The 26,839-nt window shown below is 47.5% G+C and overlaps 1 protein-coding gene across 14 annotated transcripts in view; it reads left to right on the top strand.

The window, feature by feature from the left end:
* Positions 1-25,716, top strand: part of MEGF11 (multiple EGF like domains 11) — a 283,386-nt gene extending 257,670 nt beyond the window's left edge. For 4 of the 14 annotated variants that reach the window (XM_063347292.1, XM_063347291.1, XM_063347294.1 and 1 more), the window contains 4 exons: positions 7,832-7,898; positions 14,767-14,823; positions 21,657-21,863; positions 22,424-25,716. In XM_063347292.1, the coding sequence (XP_063203362.1) occupies positions 7,832-7,898; positions 14,767-14,823; positions 21,657-21,863; positions 22,424-22,584 (492 nt within the window). In that variant the 3' untranslated portion in view covers positions 22,585-25,716. Of the gene's footprint in view, positions 1-7,615; positions 7,899-14,766; positions 14,824-20,528; positions 20,712-21,656; positions 21,864-22,423 lie in introns of those variants that run through there. The other 10 variants (XM_063347300.1, XM_063347295.1, XM_063347298.1 and 7 more) reach the window with 7 other exon arrangements.
* Positions 25,717-26,839: the final 1,123 nt, after the last annotated feature.

Raw genomic sequence — 26,839 nt, 5'->3', positions numbered from 1 at the left:
GGTCCTGCTGTCTGCCAGCATTATTTTAGAGTCCAGCCTAGCAGTTCCCGACGTCGTAGCTCTAACAGACACTAAAAGGTCTGCTTTCCCCTGTGTGTGTCTTCATAACCTGTGTGTGGTAATTGGAGTTTCAGCACATGCCTGTCTGGGTCAATAAGCCTCGCTGTCTTTGCAACTATAAGGTATGTTTGCTTCTCAGAAAAGATAAATAACGAGGTAATTGTAATTATCCAATAATATATCAAAAGTAAATCAATGAAGCATTAAGTCAGTAATCTAACTTTGCTATATCATTGTTTCCCAGCTCAGTAGACACACAAATTTCCTGCTGACACAGACAAGCAAATAGATGCAAGAAGGTATCTAGCACGCTTCTGAGCACTGTTCTTGTCCGGGGCCATTCTGAGAGCTCTGCTGTCACTTATGCCTCTCCAGCAGAGCTATTCAGGCTGTATTGCTCGAACATCCAGGAGTATCTTACTTATCACATGTTCTAGTGATTCCCTAGGACCGTGCATAGACTACACTATTACTCAGTTCACCACTTTAGCAATAGATTTAGATATGGTAAACGGTAAGACAGCTCTTCCTTGAGAGCCTTAATCAGCCAAGGTGGGGCAAAGGGTAGGGGGCAGAGGGAAAAGGAAATGCGATTGGTTTCATCAAGGCTGTCAGCTTTAAAAATGATGGTACTTGCAGGCTGTGTCATCTTAATCCAAATGTAGCTCTGCTAACTGGAAAGCCATGACAACAAGATTAATGCAAAAAAGACCCTATTCTACGAGATGGGGTATGCAAAAGTATTTCTGCATGTGGTCCTGTAAGTCATTTCTTGGTTATTAAAAGAAAATCTCATTATAATGTAATAAAAGGGCTGGCTCCAGAGATTTCTCAAAGAAAAGTTTAGACAGATGTGTAAATATGTTTTCCGATATAGATGGTCCCCTTGCATCATGCGTTTTTGTTCACCAAATTGAAAGTGCAAATGCTCATAATGTCAAATCCAGCATGAGCACTGTGAGTGCGGGTCTGGACCACTAATCTTGTTGCAGTTAATTTAAATGAATTCAGAAAAGGTCAAAGCAAGCACCTATCTTGATTTCCTAGCCTGCAGTGCCATCTCGTCACAAAGCTACTTTAAACAGTAAACTGCCGAAAAGGTTTAAAGTCCAAGAGATGCGTTTGGGCTAGTCTGGAAGCTGCTTGCCTTGCTGCAGTGCTGGCTATCAGTAGTCGGTCAGCAGGTTGTCCCGATGTTCAAAAGAGGAAAAACAATGGATCTGGTATTTTCAGGGCACTTATCAGAATATATGGTCTGACTTTTCCTTTAGATCTGCCACCACCTTACTTATTCATGAGAATGCTTTGCAGTGCTGAATAGCTGAGGATGGCCAAAAATATTCTGCTTCTGTCTATGCAGTTCTCCAGCCAAGTAAGACAAAAGAGCATATAAAGCCCCTAATGGCTGCCTTAACGAGTTTCATTTCCAAATCAGTTTGTCTGGTGCCATTCCCACTTTCTGCAGTGAAATGTGCACAAGTTGTACTTGGAGGATTCATTTCTTTATAGTGCCAGCTGGGGTCACAAAGGAACCAGTGCAGATACAAAATGAAAAAAATGGCAGAGGAATCTCTGAACTGCTGAGCCGGAGTCCTGGCTGGATTATCCTCCCTGTGCTCAAAGGAGATGATGCCTTGAGGCGATGGACTGGAGCCATTCCTCTATCGCTTCTTTCAGAGAGACAGCTTGGGCAAAGGTACAAAGAGAGGGCAACAGGGAGATGCTGCTCCAGTTTGAGAAGGCTTTCTTTCTCCTGTGCCCCCCCTGCCCCTCTCGGCCTCTTTTCTCTTTTTGTGTCTTATTTTGTCTTTTCTCTCCTCTTCCCTTGGTGTGTTCTCCACTCTGTTATCTCCCCTGTTTCCTCTCATATCCATTTTCCTGTTCCCTTTTCTCCCCCAACCATACATGTATTCTTTCTGTTTTCCTTGCTGCCGTCTCTGTGTTCCCCTCCCAGCGCTGTACCGGCTCAGCAGGGGCCAGGCTGGCTGCGGGCACCGAGCACAGCCGCCCTACGCTGTTGGCTGCATTTACTGACCCTACTGCTGTTATCAGTGCACATGGTGGGTACTTCACTAGGGAAGCAAGGCGGACAGGGATGGTTGATAGCAGAAGCCAAAAGGTCCAGCATCGCATTGAGGACCACAGTCTGTGAGTCTTCACAGGGAGGGAGCAGTGCCAGGCCTTCCCGCTTCTCTTCTAGGACTGGGGGAAGGCACCTCACCTTCTCATTTCCCCTCTGCCAGACGGATGTTTGGCCACTGGTCAGGACCCTACGCATGTCCTGAAGGTAAAAACTTTGAAGTTTCTGAGAGACAAGTATGAGTGAAGGCACTAAAATCCTCCTGGTGTACACAGGACTGGTTAGTTGTGCTAGGGGAGCGCTCGGGCTGGAACACATGCGGGCAAAAGCAAGTGGGAGGGTAAGGGGGAGCATATGAAAAGAGACTAAAAAAAGGCTTGGCTTCTTTTATCTAGCAAAATGAACGCTGAGAGGGAGTATGATTGCCATCTATAAATACAACGAGGTAAACACTAGGAGGGAGAAGAGCTATTTAAGTTAGATGACAGAGCTGGCACAAGAACAAATGAGGATGAACTGGCCATGAATGCATCGAAGCTGGAAATTAGATTTCTAACATCAGATCGGTGAGATTTTGGAATAGCTTCCCAGTAAGACTAATGGGACAAAGAAATCTGATTACTGTTAAAATGGAGCTTGATCAGCTATCTAAGTGATTATATGCCTGAGTGTTTGCAGTAAAAGGCGGCTGGACTCAGGGACTCGGCGATCAAAGCCCTTCCAGTCCTGCGTCCCTGGAGCCTGCCCCAGCTGCCCGCAGGAGGTGGTAGGGCTGAGCTGTGGCTCTGTGCGAGGGCCAGGAGTACGGCGCTGCATCTCTGGGCTTAAGGAGGAGGCAGAGGCTCCTGCATCTCAGTTTTTAACTACCAGCACCTTGCTACAAGTAAATGCTCTTCCTGTGTGAGTGAGCTTGCAAACTCAGCTTGGCTGAGATGCTGGCCCCATTGAAGTCAGTAAATATTTTACTATCAGTTTAAATGAAGGCAAAGTTTGACCTTTGCTTATTAGCTCCTATGAGTAGGTTTTCCCTTTATTCTTAGAACACGTGCAGCAGCAAATAATAACCGTGCTGCAAGTTACCAAGGAGCATCATACATGAACTCAAGTGAAACTGTGCCATAGAATTACTGCACCAAAACACACATGAAGTGCGTAACTAGAGTTACACGCTTACCTCCACTTACTGCCTTCACACCAGAGCTGTCATTGCTTGCGTTAGAGGCCAGATTTTCAGATGCTGAAGACCTGTTTTGCTCAGAGGGAGTTCGGTGGGACCATTCACAGAACCACTCAGTGCTTCAATACCAGCCCCATATTTGAGTTTTTGTGTTGTGTATGAATGGAGGAATATAGCTCCCCTTTACAAAAGGCTGCAAAACTGTGTGAAAAATACTCTGTCTAAAGCGTGAGGCTGCCACAGTGGTATGCCACGAGCAAATGGAGGATTCTCACCTTGCTCTTTTGCAGAGCTCTTAATTCCACCCTTACTCCCTACCAAAAGGGAGCAGCCTTGTAGCTGGAGCCCAGGTGTTGCTGATTTCTACAGACATCACAAAAATCAACTGCTATTAGCTGTCCTGAGTTTTTAAAGCCAGCAGATTCACATCTATTAAAGGAAGTTCTAAGTTCTACCAAAGACATAAAATTAGAAACTGCAAAGCAGAGGTCACTGGAAATGGTCTGACTGGATGTCACCCAGCTCATAAAAAGGAGTTCAGCCACAGAAAGCATCATTAAAGTACCTTTGACTAAAACTTGCCCAAGAAAAAGGAAGACTGCAAATACAGAATCGCTGCGGGGTGTTCAGGATGGCCACCTAAACCTGAGGAACACAGGCTTGGGCCACAGAAACCTGAAGTCAGTAGTCAGGGAAGTTAACGGCAAAACTCTTAGCAATTGCTGACTTGGAGGACAGAGGTATGGTGGAGCCCTGCCGGCGCTGACTTCCCTAATCACCATGGGCTTCTTAGAAAACCTGAGCATTGACGAATGGCATGTTGGTGAGCAACTTGCCGCTGTGATCTAACCAGCTGGTTCAGATGGGCAGGTAATTACTTTGCTTTAATGCTAGTATCTCGTTGATCTTAAAGGAAAAGTTGCTAGATATGAGATATTTTTAACCAAATTGCTACAATTACAAGCTAGGATTTTTAGTGGACAAATTTACTATGAAGTATTTTTTCCTCTAGAAAAGAAATTTGCTTCACACTAAAAATTGAAGTATCTTCTATCTTGAAAAAAAAAAGTTAACAAATTATAGTGTGTTAAGAAATGATAGTAGCACAAAGAGACAGCTATAATCACATTTCTTCGTAATTACTGCATTCTGAAAAACTTAGAAATGTCCCCAAATCATTTCATTAAAAAAAAATCAATTCTAGCCCATAGCTCTTCATGCCAAATTTTAGGTTTGTGAGCTGATCTATAAATCCTGCAAAAACACAGCTTTTAATAGCAACTCAAAGGCTTTAATAAATGTGATCTAAGTGGTACAGCTGGATTGAAAATCAGCATTTATGTTATTGTTGCAAGTTTTGAAATGAGGAAAAGAGCCGTGAGCTCCACTGATGAAAGCTGACAGTGCTGTTAGTGGGGTTGTGCTGATTTACACGGGCCGAGCGTAGGGCCAGGAACATCGGCTTCCTTCCTCTGCGACCACATTACAAACCAATCTGCTTTTCATCGCTTGCGTGCTCTGACTGCCCCATCCATCCGTACCAGCTACCTGCTGTCAGTGTTTCTGGTCCTGGTTTTGGGGGAGTACAAGGAGCCACTGAATGATAAAGAAATGACTCTTGTGTTGTCAACTGGGAGACGTCAGATGCACAGCCTGTGCCAGGAGCAAGGATGTGCAGTCACATCCACTGCTCGCAGGCAATGATTGCTCCAGAAATATTGCAGGCAACCAGCTTTATCAACTTTCTCCCTGCTCTGGGCATGTCCTTGAGGAGAGTGGCTGGTGCAAAGGTGCCTAATGAGCTGATGACACGTGTTCCCTTAGTGGGAATATACAGAGACAGAAAATGAGAAGGAACAGGACAAGGCACTAGATAGAGCTATCACTGCACTTCTGGTGCTGTCTGGCGTGAGGTTCATGGACTGTAGGGCCACAAGGGACCGTCGCGATCATCTGGCTTCGCTTCCCACACAGCGCAGGGCGCAGAACCGCCCTGAATTAATGCCTCTTTCAAGGTCAGTGCTGGTGGCTCAGCAGCGGGGGCTCTTTCATCCAGAGCCTGGCTTTCAGATGGATTTGAAATGGGCTGCTTTCAAACCCAGTGTGTATTAATCTATCTTTGTCTGTGTGTGCGCCTGTGTGTATACTTATATAAATATATATATATACAGACACACACACGCACGCGTATCTCTGTGTGTGTGTGTCGTTGATGTATTCACACTGTTGCGTGTCCTGAATCTTTCTTCCAGGCTGGAGGTCAGCCCATTTGGAGCACAGTTACGTGCTTTGCAAATGATTAAACCTATTTGTGTAAAAGCTTCAGCTGAATAGCTCTAAAAATACTGTGCAGTTGCTTGTAGAGAGACGCAACATTTTGTGCATGTGTTTGCGTGCACAGCCTTTTCTCTCTGTGCTGTCTGCTGTGGCCCTGCGCTGCGATTGCACTGTGGTTTCTCCTGTGTCTGTTTAAGCCAGGGCAGATTACGTAAAAACGTATCAGACGACTTTCTGCATCCTCATCAATGGAATCCAATCAGCAGGATTCAGTCAATGAGGGCAGCGTTTTGCCTCTGGTTGTTACAAATATTCACCCAAATGAAACTCAGTTTCTGCGATCAGATAAAAGCTTCTAAATGTCAATGTGCAGTTTGTAATATATAGTGTAGTTGCCCTAAAGGTGGTGCTCCTGGTAGAGAGGAGTGTGTGCAGATGCGTTCCCTAGAGATAAGGGAGAGGCTGCAGAGCTCTGCAGCTTTCTCCTCAGTGCCCCAGCTTTGGGGAGCTCGCAGAGGGACGTCTGGCCAGCTGGGAGGATCCTGTTGCCCTGTTTATAGAGGAACTTTTGCTAGAGGAGGTTTCCTGACCCTAAGCCCTCCCCAGTGCGGTCACTAACTATACCAAGGGGCAGAGGAGCTGCATGGCTTCCCAGCCCCAGCTCCTCCTCCCCTTTCTCGCTCCAGCATTTCTCCTTCCTGCTGTTATTTTATATCCCAATAGATGTTTAACACATCAGTGGGGTTTTTTTGTTCCAGGTCTTAAAACCCATTATTTAAAGCTAAGCAAAAATGAATGAGAGATCAGGAAAAATGAAATGTTTTGGTAATTTTTAGTACTTTAATTTAAAATCTATTTTATAGTTAAGCATTTTCTTGTAAATACAGTAAAATAGCAGAGCTGAACCCTCTGCTACACCGGCAGGAGGCTTTCCAGTTTGGAAGCAGACACAGGAGACCAACGATGGCATCATAGCTTTAATTTTTTAGAAACTGGGTTGGGATTTGCTCTTAAACTGACACTTTGTTGGGATCAGCTGTACTTTCAGCAGGTGTGGCTTTCGAGGCAAAAATGTTGAGGTGGAAAACTCAGCAGCGTTAGCAACTACCGTGATTCACCGACCCTCCTTGCTGGGACTCATCTGATCATAGAGTCATAGAATAGTTTGGGTGGGAAGGGACCTTTAAAGGCCATCTAGTCCAAGTCCCCTGCACTGAGCAGGGACATCTTCAAGTAGATCAGGTAGCTCAGAGCCCCGTCCAACCTGATGTCAAATGTTTTCAGGCACGGGGCATCTGCCACCTCTCTGGGCAGCCCTGGCCAGTGTTTCACCACACTTGTTGTAAGATCACCAGCTGTTTTGGCTGTGGTGCCCCAGTCTAGTGGAACCATGCACCCTCAAAACAGCAGCCCCTCTCCGTTCGCTGCCACCGTAAGAGATACTCCAGTGAGCTCACTCCAGGTCCCCAAAATCCCCATCCCTCAGGCAGACGCTGCGCTTGCCCCTTGGCATTGTGCTTAAGCGTTACTTACCTCAAGTGATGCTGCTACAAATAGCAGAAAAATGCAGAGCGTATTGACACGTGTGGTTAATGCAATAGCACCTTCTCCAGCTGGTGCCGCCGCTCTCCAGCCGCGCTGGCACGGGAGCCCCGGGCACGGAGGGCCCCGGCTGCCGCGCTGCAAGAGCTGTTTTTCCATCAGCGGCATCTGGATGGCAGCCCTGGACTCCTCTCCGCTTTTGCTGGCAGATCCGCACAGGGCTTTATGCTTCGCTATTGCCAATGTTATTTTCCTTGAATTGAGAGAAATCTCTTAGCCTTTACATCTCTTTTAACTAAATACGTAGATGTATTAGCAAACCCCCTTTGTTCCAAACAGCTCCTATCTGCATGCTTGTGTAGATGGTTTTGATCCATCCATCTTCATTAGTTATTTTGCAGCTGCCAGCATGTCACTCCATGTGCACAGGTGTTCGAGTCGTGATTACTGGTTACTGAAGGAAATCCTGTATTTTCCAGCATGCTTGTGTTCATTGCTTGGTGAAGTGACTTTCCTTTGTGATTTTCCCTAATGCTAGTGAACAACTGTCAAATGCATACAGATAAAGGACTGAAATGGTGAGGCCAAGGTAATAGTCATCTCCCATTTTTATTCGTGACCCCATTGGGCTGAAGTCTTGGGTGGGAACTGTCTGTTTATTTCAGCATTAACCCGTTATCATACTTTTTGAACAGCTCAGTAACAAAATCCTTGACAGAGAAACTGCAGACTGGAGACCCTACAGCTATCTGAATGAACTAGGTCAGTAATTTTTAAACAATTTAATCACTTTAGTAGACTTTAGAGCAATTCCAAATCCGAATCAGCCTTTCATAAAGGCATTAACAATAATGAAGAATATCGGTGTTGTCTTTATTTCACAGTCAGAATTGCAGTAGTGAAAGATGGAGAATTGAAAATTGTTTCCTTTACCACAAACCACAGATTGGGAAAGCAGAGTCAATATTCATTCTAGTCCCCCTTCCTAGGTCGCTCGGTTGAATCACTATCATCTACTCTATAAATGTTTTTTAAGGACTAACTTAAAACACTAAAAATTCACATTTGGGGTTATAAAGTTTAGCACTAAATACTGGCGTCTTGATAGAACTGCGGAGCCTCTGGCGGGAGCTGGAACGTGCGATACACCCTGTTATCTCCCAGTTAATCATACAGTGGCCATTTTTCAGGTGATTTTAAATGACCAGCCAGTGCAAACAAGCCAAGAGTGAAGTTTAATTGCCCTTTCTGAGTTTATTCTCCCTGGCTTCAGTTTTAGCATGGTTTTTAGCAGCTCTTATCTCAAAACGTATCCAGATTTAGTGCTTTGGATGCTGTTTGTTTTCCTATCTGAGCACTTAGAGCTTAGCTTGTCAGCGGCAGAAAGCATTTGCCCTTTCCTTTACTGGGATTACTAATGTCTTACTGAAAATTTGCAGTATGGGGGGAAAGTGCAGTATTAAGTGGTATTATGGGACTTTTAAGGTCAACTATCTCACAGCTCACATGGCAAAGGAATTAATATAGGGCACCACCAGGCATCACATCTTGTCACTGCTCTTTTGGTCTTCCCTGCATCAGGAAAATCACAAACCTGTCAAGCTTCAATGCAAAAACCTTTTCCATCATTATCAACCATTAGTGTTTTCTTCTGTATAATAAGCTGCAGAGCCGCTGTTGTGTTTGTACGTAACATGGAGAGTTGGGGGTGGTGAGGATTGCCAAATGCTTTTCAAATCAAGTTAATTTTCCTTTTACCATTTTACTGCTTTGCTCACTAGCTTTATTTGTTTTCAGCTTGTGGTGTCGTGAACTCCCCGTGTGCCACATTTGTCCTGCATTTATGCATTTTATTTTACTAGCAGAAGCAACGCTAAATGCCTGTGCAGTGAGAATGATGTAGAAGTGATAAATACTTTAGCTAAGTGGTCTCCAGCAAAACAGTCACAATGTTTTCCATGGCATTTTGTATCCCAGATACTCTCTTCCAATTTTTTTCTTTGTTTCTTTCAAAATGTCTTTGTCACACTAATTGGTAAAAACGAGATATTTTTTTCTTCCCTTTCAGTACCAAAATTAATGCTTGCTTATGCTAACTTTCATAATGTTGAATTCTTGCTCAGATCAAGGCCATTTTTACATGAAACTGTAAAATGTTTTCGTTTCACGTAGTTAGTTCTGTGCAAATTTCAGAAGAAAGCAAAAAACTTCAATTTTGAATTGTAAACAGAAAATATAAGGGAAGCTTAATAAGGTCACATAGGGCACCTTGACCCTTAAACCATATCATGCATGGAAGTACCGAAGAGTTAAGAGGTGTAGCACCTTCTCATCCCACTGTTAGCCTCAGCTTCTATGGCACAGGTGCTCTAGCTCACGTATTGGAATAGCAGCCAAGTATTTTCCACGGCTGGATTCAGTTAAACATAGTTTAAATAGTGGTGGACATCTCCTCTGCTGTGATCCCGTGAAATATTATAGAGAGCAGATGTGTAAGTGAGCTAGAGACAGGGCAGAGGACTTAAAGGGAAACTGAAATCTGGAATGGATGGAAAACCCCCGACTCTTCCCATCACCTCCCTGGTTCTTCAGCCGGCGACTCCTCTGGCTGAGGCAGGCTCCCAAAGGACAGGCTCTTTGGACCAACCAGATGAGGAAGAGCATCAGGCTCACAAGAATGTCTGAAGGCTTGTTAGAAATTGCAAGTGTCATAAATATGAATTATAGTTGGAGGAAAGGAAATCGTAAGAATGTCCATGTGAAAATTAACTGGGACACTCATCTTCTAAAACCTGCAATCAGAAGGAGTTTTATTAACTCTGTTGTTTTTTTTTTAACCTGTGAAATGCATTTCTGATCAAATACTATGCTCAAAGTTGGATGCTGTCCGGACCTGTCCCAAGCTGACACCTTTTGTATTTTGAACTGCAGCACACCGTCGCTTTTCAGGGTCATGGCTGCGCTCAGACTGGATGTAGGGATTCAGGGACTCTTCTATTGGGGAAAACCTTGCTTCTCGATACCACACGGGATCCAGGCTTAGACTCTCTTTGCTCTCACAGCTCAGGGAGAGCAGGAGAAGCAGCGGCTCCCAAGGAGAAGATGCTGCCTCGCTCAGGAGCAGTGGCTGGCAGCTCGGGAGAAGCCAGGAGACTGTTTCTAGCAGGAGCAAAGCACCGCTGCTCAGCTGGTTGGTGGTACCATGCCCTTTTCTGTGCGCTTGGCACCACAGCTCCTCACTTCCAAGCAATGTATCTCTGTATCTGTGTCTAAAAGAGGATCAACAGAATGCTTTCTGGAAATACCACGTACTTTCTATTTGCTTGTGTATCTCACAAAGGCAATCCCACAGGTAACAGGCACATGAGTGCTTTAATTAACCCCTCTTTGCTCTCCTTGCTCTTGCAGGCTGCACTTCTACAGCTTTGGAAAACACCTTTTGATTGCTCACAGTTTGCATCATTGGCCTTTGCTGAGTCAGGATTCATTCCTCAGACATTTTATTTGGAAAGGGAAAGAAAGTTAGTTGTTCTGTGAGGAAGCAGAGGAAGGGCTGTTCGTACCAAGGGGGCTCAGGGCCAAAGGAATAACTCATTTCAAAGTCCACCACAGACCGTATTTCAGATGCGTGTCCTACACACAGCCACAGCAGCACTGATCAAGGAGATAGAGCAAACGTGGCAAGGAACTGGGAGAATGAATCCGCCTGACCCAGCACCAGCTTCCTGGGAAGAGTGCAGCTGGCCAAAGGCTGCTGTACCTGAGGCTAAGAAAAACTAGTCTTCATTCAGGAGCCAGTGTAACTCCTGTCTAAGTCAATGTGTAGGTTCCTTCTGATATCAGTGGGGCTCTCCTTGAGCCTAACAGGAAGAAATTGTGTAGAAAAACATGGGTCTTACGTATGCGTAGGCATGTCTATGCATATATACTATATATGTGTGTGTGTACATATGGATGTCCACTGTACTTAGTGGATATTAGACTGCAGGAATTTTGCTTCCGTTTTGCAGGACTTCAGTTGCCAGGTTTGTATTCTTCCCAACTGGAAAATGCAAGGAACAGAACAAAGCCTGTATTTTCACTGCTGCCACATTTGCTTGTGGCCTTCAGATATCGGTTTGTCAGGCTTTGTCAGAGAGCTAATCATTTCTGTGAAATGGAGTTGGAGCCTAGTGATGAGCACATTTCAGACTGAAACGTCTGGTGCACAAGTAATTCTCATGGACGTGTGCTCGAGAGATCAGAGTTTGGGGACTCCGTGGGGCCAAGAAGAGGCGGCTTTGTCACCTTCACTGTTTGTCACTACCTGTTCGATGCAGCCCGGTCCTACGAGTTTCAAGGAATGGCTTGTCTTTGCGTTTTCTATTCGCTGTCTCTTGTTGCAGAACCGGAATTGGTTGCCCTGTGACTAATCTCGCTTGCTCTAGTCCAGTCTGCATTAAGCAATTGCAGAGTCCAGCTGCCAGCTCCTGTTCCAAGCAAGTCAAAAGTCCTAAACCACCTACTGAGTTCAGAAAAGGTTGTTAGGCTCATTAGCTTGAGTGCTGGGCACAGCAGGCCGCTAACAGAAATGGTGTTATCTGTAATGGGTTTTTTTAACAGCAGTCCTTAACGCAGAGACTAAACTGTGATTTGCAGCACATCTTGAGTGACTCGAAGCTGCATTTATTCCAGAGGACCAAAGCCAAAAAGTTTGATTCAGAGATGACTTTGCATTTTTCTCAAAGCCAAGAGGTGTGGAAAAACATTTCCAGCCGAGACTGTGATTTCACCCCAGCAGACAATTTAGCTTCAAACTTAAACCTAGACTTCCCTGAAGTGCCAGATTCCTGGCCTGTTTAGGCCTTTTCCACATTAACTACTTCTGCAGTTTAAAAAATAATTTATCCATCATTCATTTCACCTCCTGAGGAATGCAGTGAATGCACAAAAATGGGTCATAAACCCCACGGAATCATAACGGACATAAAAGACTAAAGGCAGAATTACAGGGAACAAGTCGGGAAGGGCTTTGAGGGGCCGTGTAGCCCTCCCAAGGCAGGACCAACCCTGTACCTTTCCTAGCAGGTGTATTCCACCTTTTCTTAGCCATCCTCCCATAAGAAGGATTCTCAATTTTCTACAGCTTTGGAGTAAGTGAGAACTGAGCTCAAGCGTGGCAATGTGCTATTTTGCAGCTCAGTGTGGGCAAGGAGTGCCTGTTACCCAACACAGAACCAGAAGTCAGGTTCACTCAGATGAAGCCTGTATTAATACGACAGCCTGCGCTCCGGGGGGGTCTCACAGCAAGTTTGGGCTTACTTGGAGCAGGCACAATGATCTCTGCTGCTGCAGGAACCCTTCCAGACATGCCTGACATTGCCGGTAGGACTGGCAGGAGCTCACATGGAGCTGAGCTAACAAAATGTGCTCAGAAAATGGAGTTCTTCCCCTCCAAGCCACTAAAAGCGCCCGTTGATGTTGCTGCATCCTCACAGCACCCCCAAGGCTCCAGCCTTTGTTCAGGTCTTCAGTCGGAAAGGGAACATTTCTGTAAAGATCTGATGAGGATGCTCGGAACAAAAGCAACATTCTTGTACAAGGATGCACTGTGCATGAGCACAGCTAACCGTTCCCCAGGTAACCTCTGTTTCGATAAGTCACTTATTCTTCATGGTCCTTATTCTAACCATCTCACCAATCTCCAGCAGTTATGAGCAGACTGTCCTACAGGATCACTCCTGTGGTTTTTGCTACTTGCTTTGTCTCTAACTCCGACATGGCTCGTCAATATTTTAAAGTTACCGGGGAAGACTAGCTCATGATCTTGAGCAACACTATTTACCCCAGTCTTCTGATGCCGGAGGCTCTTCCAGTATTGCTGTTGCACTACGTGAGCAGTGCTGTGCCCAGTGCACCTCCCCATGGCTCAGCCTGGGTCTCCTTTTCTTCCCTGTCACTGCTCTCTCTGGGTACGGCTCCCTTCACCCTGTAACCCCAGTTGCGCACTCACCAGTTGCATATCTGCCAGCCTTGCTCTGCGTGGTGTGAGCTGCTTCTTGCCGGAGGCACCCTGCGTTCTGGGGAGGCAGCAGGGAGGTGCCCTGGCCCAAATCCTGCTTGGGCGCTCCTGCCCCTGCAGCCTTGCTCAGCCCCGGCCGGAGGATGGGTGACTGCCAGGGATGGCCTTCGGGAGCGTAGCAGCTGGGAAGGGGAGCACCAGCCCTGTGGATGTGAGCCAAGGGATGAATTAGCTCCGTCCTCTTCACTCCGGACTCTGCCCTGGCAAAATACAGGGGAGAAAAAAAATGCACAGCTAATACCATCATGTCAAAGAGCTTCCCCACTGCCCAAACTGCCCCGTCAGCCTCCCCGTCTGCATCTCCTTGCAGGGGGCGAGTCTGGGAAGTGGCTCAGGACGAGTGGTGGGAAACAGCAGAAGGTTCCCAAATGGTTTGGGGGGGATGGGGGGGGTGGGGTGTCACTCTTGGGCAGAAGGGAAAGAGCCCCATCACCGAGCCAGTCGTGTACCACCAGCCTTTTTCTTATGCTCAGGGATGGACGCTCTGAGAATCAGAGCAAAGGGTTCTGTCTTTGATGTGCCAGTAACACATTTATTGTCTAATTTAGTGATTTTCCTTATTTAGCAGAAAGGCAAGGCTGTCATGAATACCATGTCACTGGTATGGCATTGCCAGTGGTGGTGACGGCTTTTTCTGTAGAGACCAGAGGACATGCAAGGACAAAGAGCCGGGAAATCTCTGGGACATGCTGTTCGCAGGCTCTTTTACCAGCAGAACTTAGTTATTTGATTGGGAATCCCATTAGCCGCAAAGACATTTCTATCTCAGTAACCAAATTTGTGTTGATTTTTCTAGTCAATAAGAAATATCAGACTCTATAGTTAAAAAGATTTAAAGGCTTACATTAGATTTTTCCTTTTGATTGATATCTAGGATAAATTGCAGTAGTGAAAACAGAAAGGGTTCCCATCCCCTTCCATCTCTGCCTCGGTAAGGAGCAGCAAGTTCTTATGGAGTCGCATAAAACAGAAATCTTTGCTCTCAGGTGCTACATTTTCAGACCTCTGTAGCCACTTAGGGACTATTGTCACATCAGTTATTGATCCGTGCAAATTTATAAGCAAAGTCATATAAGGTAATTTGGACAGATTGTACACACCTTTTAGAGTCTAAGCCTGTGAATTCAATAACATACTATCCATGAATGAAACATAGCCTAAAATTAGCTACGGAATAATGTAACGTAACCTGCAGACTCAAATTTGAAAGGATATGTTTTAGGCTTCTTTTACTAACCCATCCTAGTGTTTCGGTAATGAAGGTATCAGCAGATTATTTTTTTTTTCTGTTCTCCTAATGGATAGCTGTTCTTGGTAATGAGCAGTACCCTGCTTCAGGACAGCCCTCCCTTCCCGGGAAGCTCTTAAGCATACGCGTAATTTCAGGCGTGCACAGAATCCCCGCTGAAGCTGAGTGCGTGCTTACAGCTGAGGATGTGCTTAAGAGCCTCCCTAAATGAGGGCCTTGATGTACAATTTAGAGGAAAGAATATGTGCTGCTCAGTAGTCAAAGCAATCCAATTTACATAAATATTTATTTGTTTTCCATTATATATCATTTTTATGCAGGTGCTTGTGGGATGGATAGACGTCAGAACACATACATAATGGAAAAAAGCTTCAAAGGTATGGTATCCAGTGCCTGCAGTCACCCTGGCAAAGAGTTTGAGGAGGGTGTCGTAGAAGAGGTGAGATAGGAGACCCGAGCACCCGGGAGAGTGGCCATGCAGAGACAGAAAGGGACAGAGCAATTACCTACCAAATACGCCTGCGTGGCTCAGCTGGCAGCACTCTTGACTCCGAGCCAGGTGTCTGGGGCCCATGAATTATGGATGCAAGTCTTCACAAGGCCGTAGGCTCCTGCCTCAGCAAAGCAGCATAAGACGAAAAGGGAGGGCTTTGCTGCAGGGACAGGAGGTGCAGGTGAAGCTGGCTGGCCAGGGGAAGCTCTTTTAGGAGCTATCAACCATCCTACAAGGGCCTTCTGGTGGCAGTTGCTGATGATAGACTGCTGCGTTTCCCTGCCAAGTCACAGCTCCATAAGGCTCTTAGCTATCCTGAGCTTAAACAAAGCCACTAGAAAACAAGCTGACCCTGCTATGTGGCCTTCGGTGAAAGATTTATAGCAGAGCTTGAGAAAAGACCTCACTCGGTACATTAACCAGTCACGCTGGCACGAAGCAATTAATGGGCATAGACTCCAGGGCACTTCTAAAAAGGGATTATAGATGAGTCATGAGCACGAGGCCCAGTGATTTTAGATTTCAGTTGTCCTCTAGGTTTACATTCAAAATATTCCAGTTATGCATGGACTACAAGACCGCTTGGCACAGTGGTCCCCACAAGCTCCCGACTGACTGGTCTGGGGTTTGGCACGCTGAACTTGTGGTCCAGAAGATGGAGCAAGGAGTCTGTCTCATTGCAAATAGGCAGATCTCAGGCGGAGGTCCTTGGTGGGAATTCAAGGCTGTTGTGTCTGTATACGCCAGCTGGGAATGTCCCTCCATCAGCCGAGGAGGACAGTACTGCACAGCCTCTTTCCGTAATGCCCTTGTGCTGGTATCGGCTGAGCAATGGGAAAAATGGTATCATTACGCAGAGTTGGTTTCAAGACACCCACTGGTCTGCTGTGGCCGAGGTGTTACAGAGCAAGACCTTTAGCTGAACCAACGTGGAATATTGAAAGCTAGTCCAGCTGATGGCCAGGCCTAGAGAATGCTAATCACTTCATAGCTGCTGTTTACAAAATAAAGTGGTATAATATTTGCTAAAACATCACATTACCACATAGAATCACCAAAGGAAACCAACAGTCCATGACCAAGTCTTTCTTGATAAAGCTAAATTTAAAATATTAAAAGGGTCGTGTTGTATACTTGACTCAATCCACTGGTTTTAGCTACTTCAATGATTCTCTTTTTCAGAAAAGAAATCTTATTATAGTATAGCTAATTGTTCTCTTTACGTGGAACCATTAATTTCAAGATTAGTTTAAACTAAATTACTGTGTTTACAAAGTTAAAAAGCTGCTTTGAACACACGCAGTAGGAATTCCCATCCATAGACAGAGTCCCACAGAGAGTGGGGTACCAGCGTGAACGAGAGAAAAAGAATTACAGTAACAGCAAACTGTGAAATGTGTTTTCTGCTGCTACGTATTTTTTTTATTGTTTAGGATCTGAGTCATTTTCTTTACATGTTTATCTCCTTATGAATTGAAAAGATTAGGCCTAGAAGCCATGTCAGGAAAGTGGGTATGTTCTATGTGCCTGCTCAGCTGCCACAGACACGCGTGGCTGGCGCTGGCAAGGGCAAGGTGCCGGGGACACAGAACAGCTCTGACTTCCCAGGGGGTTTCGGTAGCTAACCTGCAGGTAGTTAGCAGCTGAGGTTTCTCAGGAGCATCTGCCTTGGGATGGCTAAAGGTTTCTGACAGTCCAGTCTGAAGGTCAGTGTCTGGGTGCAGGCAGCCCCGGGGCTCTGCCAGCAGCGTGGGCACTCTCGGTGCCAGCCGAGCCCTCTGCCAGAAGGAGCTGGGTGACCTGCCCGATGCTCAGTGCGCAGCTCTCCTCACCCTGCCAGGTCTTGTGTTGGCACTAACGAGCCACTTTCATTTCAAAGGTGGAGAGGAAGCATCTACTAAGCCGGGTCTTTCAGATAAAAGAAACTCCCAGTCCCAAACAATTGAATTCTGTCAGCAAAAAGACTTGGCAGGCGGGTGCTTTGTGTTTATATAATTTGATGCACTTTCGAGGTGATGTCTTTTCCCATCAGTATCTGTTAGGTCTGACTGGACAAAGCCTGCCCTGCAGCTGAAAATCGTGTTTGGTGCTCCTGACCCCAGCCCAGAGCGTTGCACGGGACGTGCTGGAAGTGGGCACGGGGATCCCATGGCTTGAGGTTGAGTTCAGGCTCTGGTGGACCTGGTCCACCACTCGCTTCCCCCAGTTCTCCTCTGAGGAGACCAGAGCCCGCAGCTCCGCCGACCCTGCTCCATGCTGGCCTGGCCAGAGGCTGTCCCCAGAGCAGGACAGCCAGGAGAGGGATGTCCCTTTTGCAACCTGCTGCTGGAAATGAGATGCCCGTGCTGCTAGTGGAGGCCCAGAGGGCTAGGCATGGCCAGTTTGTGTTTGCCAGGGTTCCCCACGGACAAGCCCAGCTCACACCAGGGTGTCTGGCAGCTCCTTGCACTGGCAAAGCAGCAGGAACCCTGGTGGCAGCGAGGGGCTGGACGCCACAGTGCCAGCTCTGAGCCCCGTGGCATGTGGGGACAGTGGTTGAACAGTCACAAGGTGTTCAGAGGAGTTTCTTTCCTGTGCGTGGAGCTCAGTGATACCATTTCCAAGGTTTTCCTGGCAGACGAGTCCTTTTCTATTTTTTTAGGGTTTTTTTTTAATGGATGCTGATGCACTGGTGGAATAATATGACCTCAGGCGCTAATATTTTAAGGAAAAAAGCACTATGCTTTGCACGATAGCCAGCAAAATCCCAGCAGTTAGAGACACTAATGCACTTACCACAGGGACCTGGGGCTTGGCTTAGTGCAGTTCGTTTATTTGTTGTACAGGAATGTGTCCCCACAACTGCGTGACACTCTGAAAAGCTGCAATAAGCTGTCGCTGTATTGCTGTCCCAGCAGCGGCGAAGGTTAGCCAGGTTAATGAAAGCAGGCAGAAAGGCACGCTGCACTGAACGTCATCCATAAATATGATTAAATAGTAGGAGAGCATGTTTTACCTGTGTACATCATATTTCCTTAGCACTTCAAACGTGGCAGTAGGCACTGAGGCTTGTCATTAGTATGCCAGAGGATATTTAGGGCAAAAGAGAGGAACCTGGTCTGTGGGAGGGACAAGTACATTCCCAGTCCCTGGGAGCAAAAATAAAACCTCCTTCAAAGGTCTGGTGATTGGTATCCAGGCAACACAGAAGACAGAGACTTCGAAATTAGAGCATATTCCCCATATTTCTCTAGCCTGTCCAGCTGCTCAAGTGCTTACAGCAGCAGTGCCGCGGCTGGGCCGAGCTTTGCACCTCCAAGGAGAGCCCGACCCTGTGGGCACGCGGGAGGACGAGGAGGCGGCATCGCCAGAGCTCGCACATGGCCTGCAGGGCGAGTGGGCTGAGAATGTCTAAACACATTTGTTCTGGGTTAAATTAATTCATGAAATGAAATTTGACAATTGATGCCAGACTTTTTAATTATCCCCAAATTACCTTAATGACAAAGTAACTCAGACGATTCCACATCCTTTAGAGTTAAATTCTTTGCAATCTTGCGCATAATGTGTCTCGTGGGCTAATGACTCCCTGGTGTATAGGACGTTACCAAGCATACGCTCATGCTCCGTAAATTATATTGTATCTGGAGCGAAGGGTCTAATCCCTGGCTAGACACAGAGTTCCCGTTTACGTCAGTGGGAGTCGTGTCTTCTGGGAAAAGGCAATTCCTGGGAGAGGCCAAGTGAGTTTGGATAGCCCCAGTGGTATTTCACTGGTCTTTCCTGAGATGGTCCTGGGAAGGGAAGGGCTGGTGCTGTGGCTACAGCCTAAGGGACACCTGCCTGGGGGGTAGTGTCAGCGCCAGCAGCAGTACGGGTGAATTTTAGCTTAGGAAGATAAAAGGAGCTGAGCTGGACTTAATGAAATACATGATGTGCTGGGATTTTTGCCTGTGCCAGCTCCGATGGCGCCCACTTCCATAAACAAACCAGCCCTGACCCATGCAGCTGTTTACCCGTGTGCTACGCGCCGCACAGCAGGACTCCTCACTCTTCCCCCTTTTTCACAGTAGTAGCCAGCAGTCTTTTATAATCTACATTTTTATGAATCTAAACCCAGCTCTGTTTTGGTTTGTTCCCTCCCGGCCTCGCACAGGGAGTGCTTTGTGGTGGCCTCTCGGGGCACCGGCAGTCTCACGCCCGCACGTGGCGCTGCCTTTGCCCCCTCGTCCTCGCAGGGTCCGGCAGCCGCACGCACCTCTTCACGCTGCCCGCTTCCGTGAGCTCCCGCCTTTCGCCCCGGCAGCATCTGCTCAGCAGCACGGCTTGAGGCAGAGGAGCAAGTTTGCGACAGTCCTCCTGTCCTCGCCCCAAAATTTAGAGCTGGTTTATTAAAGGCTTCCCAGGCTCTCCTAATGAGCACTGCGTACCCCTAGTAGCCACTAGAAGCTGTTAACGGGTAGAGCTGAGCCTTTTTTTGGCTAGGAATTAAATAAAAGCCTCAGGGCTGAGTCTCTGCCCCTCACCGGGGCCATGTCCCTGGAGCGGTGGGTGCTCCTGCACCGGCGTCAGCTCAGGCAGCACCAGGAGCTTCCAGCTCCTTGCCCACATGAGACAGTTCATCCATGTGCAACCTTCCCGGTGACTGAAGAATGGGGCCCCGTCCATGTAGCACAGGTATTTTTAGCCTAAGGATTTTCATTTTATTGTAGGATTTGTTAGTCTTCGTCTGTTGTCTCCTCACCTTTAAACGCTAACAGATCCTAGACCTCAGGATCCGTTAGTGTTTAGACCTAGTGGGGACCTAGACCCCACCGCACCTTCATTTCAGTCATATACCCAGCAAAAGCTAGTAACATTGGGCTCACTCGGGTACAAAAGCCTTCGGTCCTGCGGGGTTGCTCCATGGCTCCTTAGAAGGACAGGACGGGACAACTTTTCACTGACTCGCCTGGTCCGGGCTGGGGCTGGCAAAGCTGGAGCCGAGCCCTGCTGCCAGCAGCTGGGAATAGTCGTGTTGCTTTGGTTCCTGTCTCCTGCGATGTACCAAAACAGACAGGTTTTTGCTTTGAAGCAGAGGCATTGTTAAGCTCACCCAGGCTGAAGTCAGACGAGGAGTTTCTTAATTTTATTACTAAATAAACCTTGCACTGGTGCCAGGGCCTCTGCCAGCCCTCACGTCCCTGCCGGCCCCAGCGTGGTCCGGCTGGTTTGCTTTGCAGTAGCGCTTCCTACCAGGCCGGTGTCACCAGCCCTGAGAGCTGAGGACTCTCCAGAGTCGCTCGTATCACTGAGATCAGAGCACAGAAAGGCAATAGCTTGCTGCAGGCCGCGGGGCAGGACCCGACACCTTGCTCGGGACGCCTGCTCGGTGCTATCCCCCAGCTGAGCCGAGACGAAGGGCACCAGGCCCGGGGATGATGGACACACACAGAGACACGAGCCCAGAGCTGATGGAGGGAGCGTGGCACCGCAGAGTGAAGCAGACCCGACAAGTGAGTTAGCAGGAGGGGGCGGATAGGCACAGAGACGAGGTTTGTAAAGGAGAAGCGATATCTTGTTGTCTGTCTATTTCTTAACCTGAATTTCTCTTTTTGTCTCCCATACTAGATAGCGGGGGCAGCTGGGATTGCAGCTATTTTGCAAGTCCCGCTATTTCACCGGGAGTATTTCATATATACCAGGATCTGCCTTTGTACTGTAACCCAGCACAAGAAAATGCCTCATCTTTCATTGCATCGCTCTAATTCTAAATTAATGGCACTGCCCAGCAGGATGCACACAGCAGCAATGGCACGTTCTTGAATGTCAATGTTAAGACCTATTTATTCTCTCTTTTTTATTATTTTGTTTATTTTTAAAGCAAGACTGGCACTGTACCTTGCAGCAGGCTGGCGTACCCCAGCCAGGGTCACCGCCAGGGGAGACCGTGGTTACAGCTCTCACGCCAACCTTGTTCTCCCCATGTAGCGCCTCCTCCGTCACCATCTCCTGTTTTCTCCAGCCTAGAGGAGAGGAGCAGTAGATGTCTACAGCAATGGGGAAAGAATTAAAAAAGCAGAGCAAAAGCGAGGCTCAGCTGGAGGCTTGTCCCCCTGCGGAATCCCAGGCGTTCCCCACTAGCAGGAGCAGCCTCCTCCCGGTCTTAATGGCAGAGGGAATATGAAGAAGTCGGTTTCTCCTGGTGCTGGATAGCCCCAAAAACCGCAGCTCTCAGGGGACACACGCGCATACGCTGCACTGATGCAGTTCTACGCCTGCTGGGAATGTTTTCTTTCAAACATACGGCATTTGATGTTGACCAAAGCCCCCAGGACACTAACCCTGTAGCTGGCCCAGCAGGCCAAGTACCAGCAGAAGGTCCCGCCCGCAGAGCCACCGCTGCGTGCACGGGTCGGCGGGGCAGGATTGAAACGTAGCTCCTTAGGAATTGGGGGGGAGAAAGGGAAAGGATTGCCACCTCAAATTAAATATTGCAGTAAATGACAACTAGAACCTTTTACAGGAAAACCTTCGGTATCGAGCAGGATTTTCTTTCGTTCCTGCTAGTGAAGGTGTGGATGCAATGGCCTGGACACACCCAGCGCACAAGCGTCGGGTGTCTGTGCTGGATGCTTCAAGGATCTTCCTTACCCCTGCCCCCTTGTCATTCCCCCCCCACTTCCTGCAGAGGTTCAGTTGTAATTAACCTGAGCAAGCTGACCACTCTAACACACCCACTGCCCTCTTGTTTTGCAGATTATATGAAAGAATCTGTGTGCAGCTCCAGCACTTGTTCTCTGAACAGCAGTGAAAACCCATACGCCACCATTAAAGACCCCCCCATCTTAACATGCAAACACTCGGAGAGCAGCTACGTGGAAATGAAATCTCCTGGTCACAGAGATTCCCCATATTCAGAAATGCCAACTTCATCCACAGCCAATAAAAACATCTACGAAGTTGGTAAGTGGGGCGGGTGGCAAAGGTCTGTTCCAACCCAGTTGGTGTTTTTAATGTAGATGCTGATTTTTCTTATTTAACTGACACAAGTAGCATGGACTTGGCGTGGTGCAGGAGGCGCTGGCTGGGAGAAGACCTGCGCACGAGCGTGTTGATCTGGGGAGCTACGTCCCAGGCAGGGGGAGGCTGCGCGGCGGCGGTGGGTGTGAGTGTGGTACAGCACCGAATTGCTCCTCCAGCCCCAGCGGAGGAGAGCTGCAGTTGACTATGGGTTTGTTTTAAACTGCTGCAAAGTCCAGCTGCAAGATTTTGAAAGTGTGGAAGTGTTGATCATTTGAAGACATTATCTGCAGGGCTTTGGGAACTACCTGTCCTTGGCGCGGTTTGGTGTTTTCCTCCCTGGTCTGCCCCGTGCCCCAGCCCGTGCGCTGCCAGTGAAGCTGCGCGGGGAAGAGATGGTTTGGGAAGCTGATGGTCAGCGCTTGTGACAAAATACAGGAGCAGAGTAACTAATTTTGGGAGCGCTGCTAGTTACCATAACCCAGTTTTCCTTGCTTCCCCAGAGCCCACTGTCAGCGTGGTCCAAGACGCCCGCGGTCGGAGTGCCAGTTACCTCCAAAATCCATACGACCTGCCTAGGAACAGCCACATTCCTAGTCACTACGACCTCCTCCCCGTAAGGCACAGCCCGACGCACGGGCCATCTTGGGACAAGCAGTCTTAAAGGGATGAACTTCACTGTGCTGCAAACACAAACTTTGAGGAAGCAAAAGAGAAGACAATCCTTTTCTGCGCTGCAGGATGCTGGCGGGACTTTCAGACTGTCTTACGCAAGGACCTGACGTAACACATCAGCTTGGGCCAACTGCTGCTGCATGATGTTATTTATAAAGACATTTTTATATGGGTAACAGGAACTAAGGAGAACCTCCACCACGCATTACTGGAGTCCGTCACCCCAGGAAGGTGTCTGTATGCTCCAGGCAAAAACTCACCGTGGCGTGTATTCTAACCCTGGCTTTGCTGTAAAATAAAACACAAAAACATGCTAAGTAGAAGGACTTAGAGATGTACATTTCTACCAACTGCATCAAGAAACCTTTTACTGTTAGGAACAAGGTGACTAGGAATACACTGGACTATCTTTTACATCTTTGTCATGGAAATGGACATTTTTGTGAACGAAAGCAGGGAAACTTGTCATTTCACTGTCTGGAAACCTCATTTACTGCCATCACCATTGCAACCTGTGCGGATCATGCTTGGTAATTACCACCGAGATGTTCATCTTTATAGTCAGTCCCAGAGTATTTGAGTTGAGGAATATTAACACAGACACATTCTGTGCAGTTTTTAAAAGGTACCATCTTGGCAAATGGCCACTGATCTTTGCTTGAGTTTCAACAGAGCCTCACACTCAGCGTTACCACACTTTAACAAGCTATAAAATACTTCCATTGGCACAGATTGGCTTTCATTTTCCTTATACAGCTTCTATTTTATCAGATAAATCCACCAGCTTTGTCAGGCAGCGTAAACCAACGCACCTTCCTTTACTCCCCTGCGGCGCTGCAGGTTTGCGGAGACTGACCCTGGTTTGGTTGGTTTCCTTCCCGAAAGCTGAGACACATCGGCTTCTCTAGAGCATCTTTACAAACCATCTCATCATGATTCACTAAACAGCATGCCACTTATGACACCCTTTAATTTGATGTGCATTACCATGTAGTGCAGCTCTTTCCATTCATGATTCTACCTGAAATGTCATTAAATTGAGCTGAAACTGGGTTTTCCTTTTCAGCAGCTGTTTGCGAAGTCATTATCAAGGGGTTGTTGGCCCATGCTAAAGTTTTGGACTAAGCCACCATGATTATTTTTATTTTGGTAATCTTTATTGACCTAGAAAGTAGAATACTTGCCGTTAAGCAGTTCCTTGTAGATTTTGAGCATGAAATAGTATTGATTCTAAGTATGTAATTTTATTAGGCAAACGTGGAAGTAGCAAGTTGATTGCCTCTTAAATATAAAAAAAAAAAATAGTTCTGTTGCACATTCGCCAGTCTGATGGAAGTAGAAGAGACCAAAACCAGCACCAATCAGTTTGCTCAAAGCATGATCACTCGCGTAACCCGCTGGTCTAGGGGAGTGGTAAGAGGAGCCTTCCAGCTCGGTGGCAGCGGCTTGATCCCGGCGCCCAGTCAGACCAGGCGTCGGATCACCCAGAGCGCCCTGCTGGCGCCCAGCCCGTGTCCCCGCAGACGTGCTCAGCGATCGCCTCGGGGATGGAAGCCCCTGGCACAGTGGTACCGAGCCGCTGGCAGCCCGCCGGCACCTCGGGCTCGCTGCTGCAACACGCTCGCACCAGGGTGTGGGGAGCGCCGGCGATGCGCTGCTGGAGGAGCCAGGACCCTGCCGGGGGGTCGGGTCGGTTCTGAACCCCTCTGTGCGAACCAAGCGTTTTGCGGCGAGACAGCTGAGCCCAGAGACCCCCCGGCCTCCAGAGCAGCGGAGTCTCATGGTGCAGGATGATGCCGTAGTAGCTACGTGAATGCTGCATGTGTGCATGGGGGCAATGACTGATCAGCAATAGCAATTTTATTTTCCAGGAAAGCCTTATTTGAGATGCAAGTAGGCAATTATTTTGTAGGGCCAGTAGGAATATATTTTACGTATATGAATAGAAAGACTTACCTCAAGAATATGAAGAGAAAGGCAGCTGGATAAGGAATACTCTTCTTAGAGACCTACCTTGACATCTAGCACAAGCTCGGCTGCCGGCCTGACCAACGGTTGTGTGTGTGTTGCTGTAAAGTTTGCGATGAGACTCCAGAGAGCGGAGACGTGCTCAGTTGTTTGTTTTGTTTTTTTCAAAGCTGGATTTTCAAACCAAATGCAAGGATGTGCATAGAGCTTAACAGGAAAAAAAGAAACACAAAAAGAAAACCAACAAAAAAAGTACCTTCTTGTATATTAGCATTATCTTAGGAAATAGGCACCAAAATGGCAATACTTTTTTAAGGCAAGACAGATTTGTAATATATTTGTTCACTGTGCAAAGGTATTCTACCTTGTACAAAATAAATTGAATTTCTCTCAGTGTGTACTTCTCAAACGTACTCATTTGCAGACTAAAAGTTCCAGCCCGTGTTCAGGTCCCTGTTCTCCAGGCGATGGGTCTGGTCGCGAAGGGGCTGTCCCCAGCAAGGAAAAAACCTGCCAGGCATCAGGCTCACAAGCCAGAAGTTGCAGAGTTTCTCAGAAAACACGAATCTGTACCTCAGACTGTAATTGGGAGTTCATTTCGAGCAAGGCCCAGCTTTAAAACAAAATATAACTGGCTCTGCACGGATCTTTCTCACAACTCCTCCGGTAGCTCTCGGCCCCCAGCAGTTGAACCTGAGCGGGTCTGAGCGAGAGACCCCGGCCACGCACAAAGGCAGCCGGACACGCTCCCGCACACCGACAAAGAGCAGCCTGGGGCGAGTGCCGACAGCAGGGCTCGCTCCCCTTTCCATGCGATGCATTTCAGCGCATTTCAGCATCGTGTCAGCGCTCCGTGCCACTCGCAGGCGGCTGTGCCTTGGGGCGGGCGCTGGAGGAGCTGGCCTGCACCTGGCAGCGATGAGGCAGGACACGCGGCAGCCACCTCGGCAGGTTCGACAGCGCTCCCAGGCAGCCTAACCAATAAAGCAGGAGCACAGCTTTGCGGCAGGAACACCTTCAGAATTAATGACCCCCAGGCAAGGCAGCGGACTGCTACATGTTGAAGGTTTTTTTCAATATTTGTGCTTCGTATTTCCAAAAATCTTGTTAACTAAAGCCCAGCATGTAATCTTCTTATTTGACAAGCCACACTCAATAAGCTATTTAAGGCTGGAAATTCATCAGGTTTGAACTGACAGAATAAGTAATTCTAGCTTAATAAAAATATCTTTAAATCAGAACAATTCCATGTCCTTTCTGCTTAGTCAGAACCTCAACTCCCATCAAACACAAGAACCACCGATGCTCGCTGAACAGCTTCATAATTGTTAAGGTCGAGATTTTCAAGCGTGTAAATAATAGCAAAAGCTTTTGGCAAGTAAAGCCAGTTTTGAAGCATTATACAGAGTTCCCAGAAACTCAGAAAGCTCATTTCGGGGCCCAAAAGCAGTAGCTATTATCAGTTGTCTCCTATTAGCAGAGAAGAGACACTTCAGTCCAGAAGTAATGCCAACTACAGAAGAGAATGATTAATCGGCAGCTGAACAGGAAGAACGCCCCGCTGGGTCTGTGTTCAGACGGAATAATGTCTTGCATTGTCTCTCCCAAAGCACTTGGTGAAACACCTTCTTGTCCCAGGAGCGTCACCCAGCCCAGGGCCGGGCGGGATCACTGCCGCAGCACCGCGGGGCTTAGGCAGGGAAAAGCAGCACAAAAGCCACAGGACACGAGGCAACGGCTTTATAGGTAAGAAGTGACATCTCTGTCCATACACCATTTGCTTTAGAAGTCGATAGCTTATGAAGGCTTCCCAAACTAGTGCGTGAAAATTTTATGTTCCATGTTGCAGCAGTTCAGAAGTACAAAATCAGTTTTTGCACAGCATTTCTAAGGCCTGTTTTACGATTGTTAAAGATGGGGGGGGGAGGGGGAGAGGAAAAAAAAAAAAAAAATCAGAGTTTTGACTTTGTCTAACAGCACACGCAGCCGCTTCGCAGCTGCCCAGGCCTCAAACACCGGTTGTTGCGAGGTGAAGGCAGAGGCACGAGCACACGCAGACTCTGCGTGGGGCAGGGGCGGCCTCAGCCCCCAGCAGCAGTTTGTGCTCTCGCAGCTCCGTCGCAGTTGTGTTCGCTGCAGAAGGAAACGTCTTGCATAAAACCATGTGAAATCCAAACCTGACGTGGCAGCTGAGTCGAGCCGCCTGCTTACGTGAATCAGAAAAGGAAGTGAAGTGAAACTCATCCTGCATTGCCAGTTGACGAATTTAGAACTTG

This window comes from Chroicocephalus ridibundus, chromosome 9, assembly GCF_963924245.1.
Source record: "Chroicocephalus ridibundus chromosome 9, bChrRid1.1, whole genome shotgun sequence".
Lineage (NCBI taxonomy): Eukaryota > Metazoa > Chordata > Aves > Charadriiformes > Laridae > Chroicocephalus > Chroicocephalus ridibundus.
The sequence above is the reverse complement of the archived record's forward strand: the minus strand, read 5'-3'. Positions and strand labels throughout refer to the sequence as shown.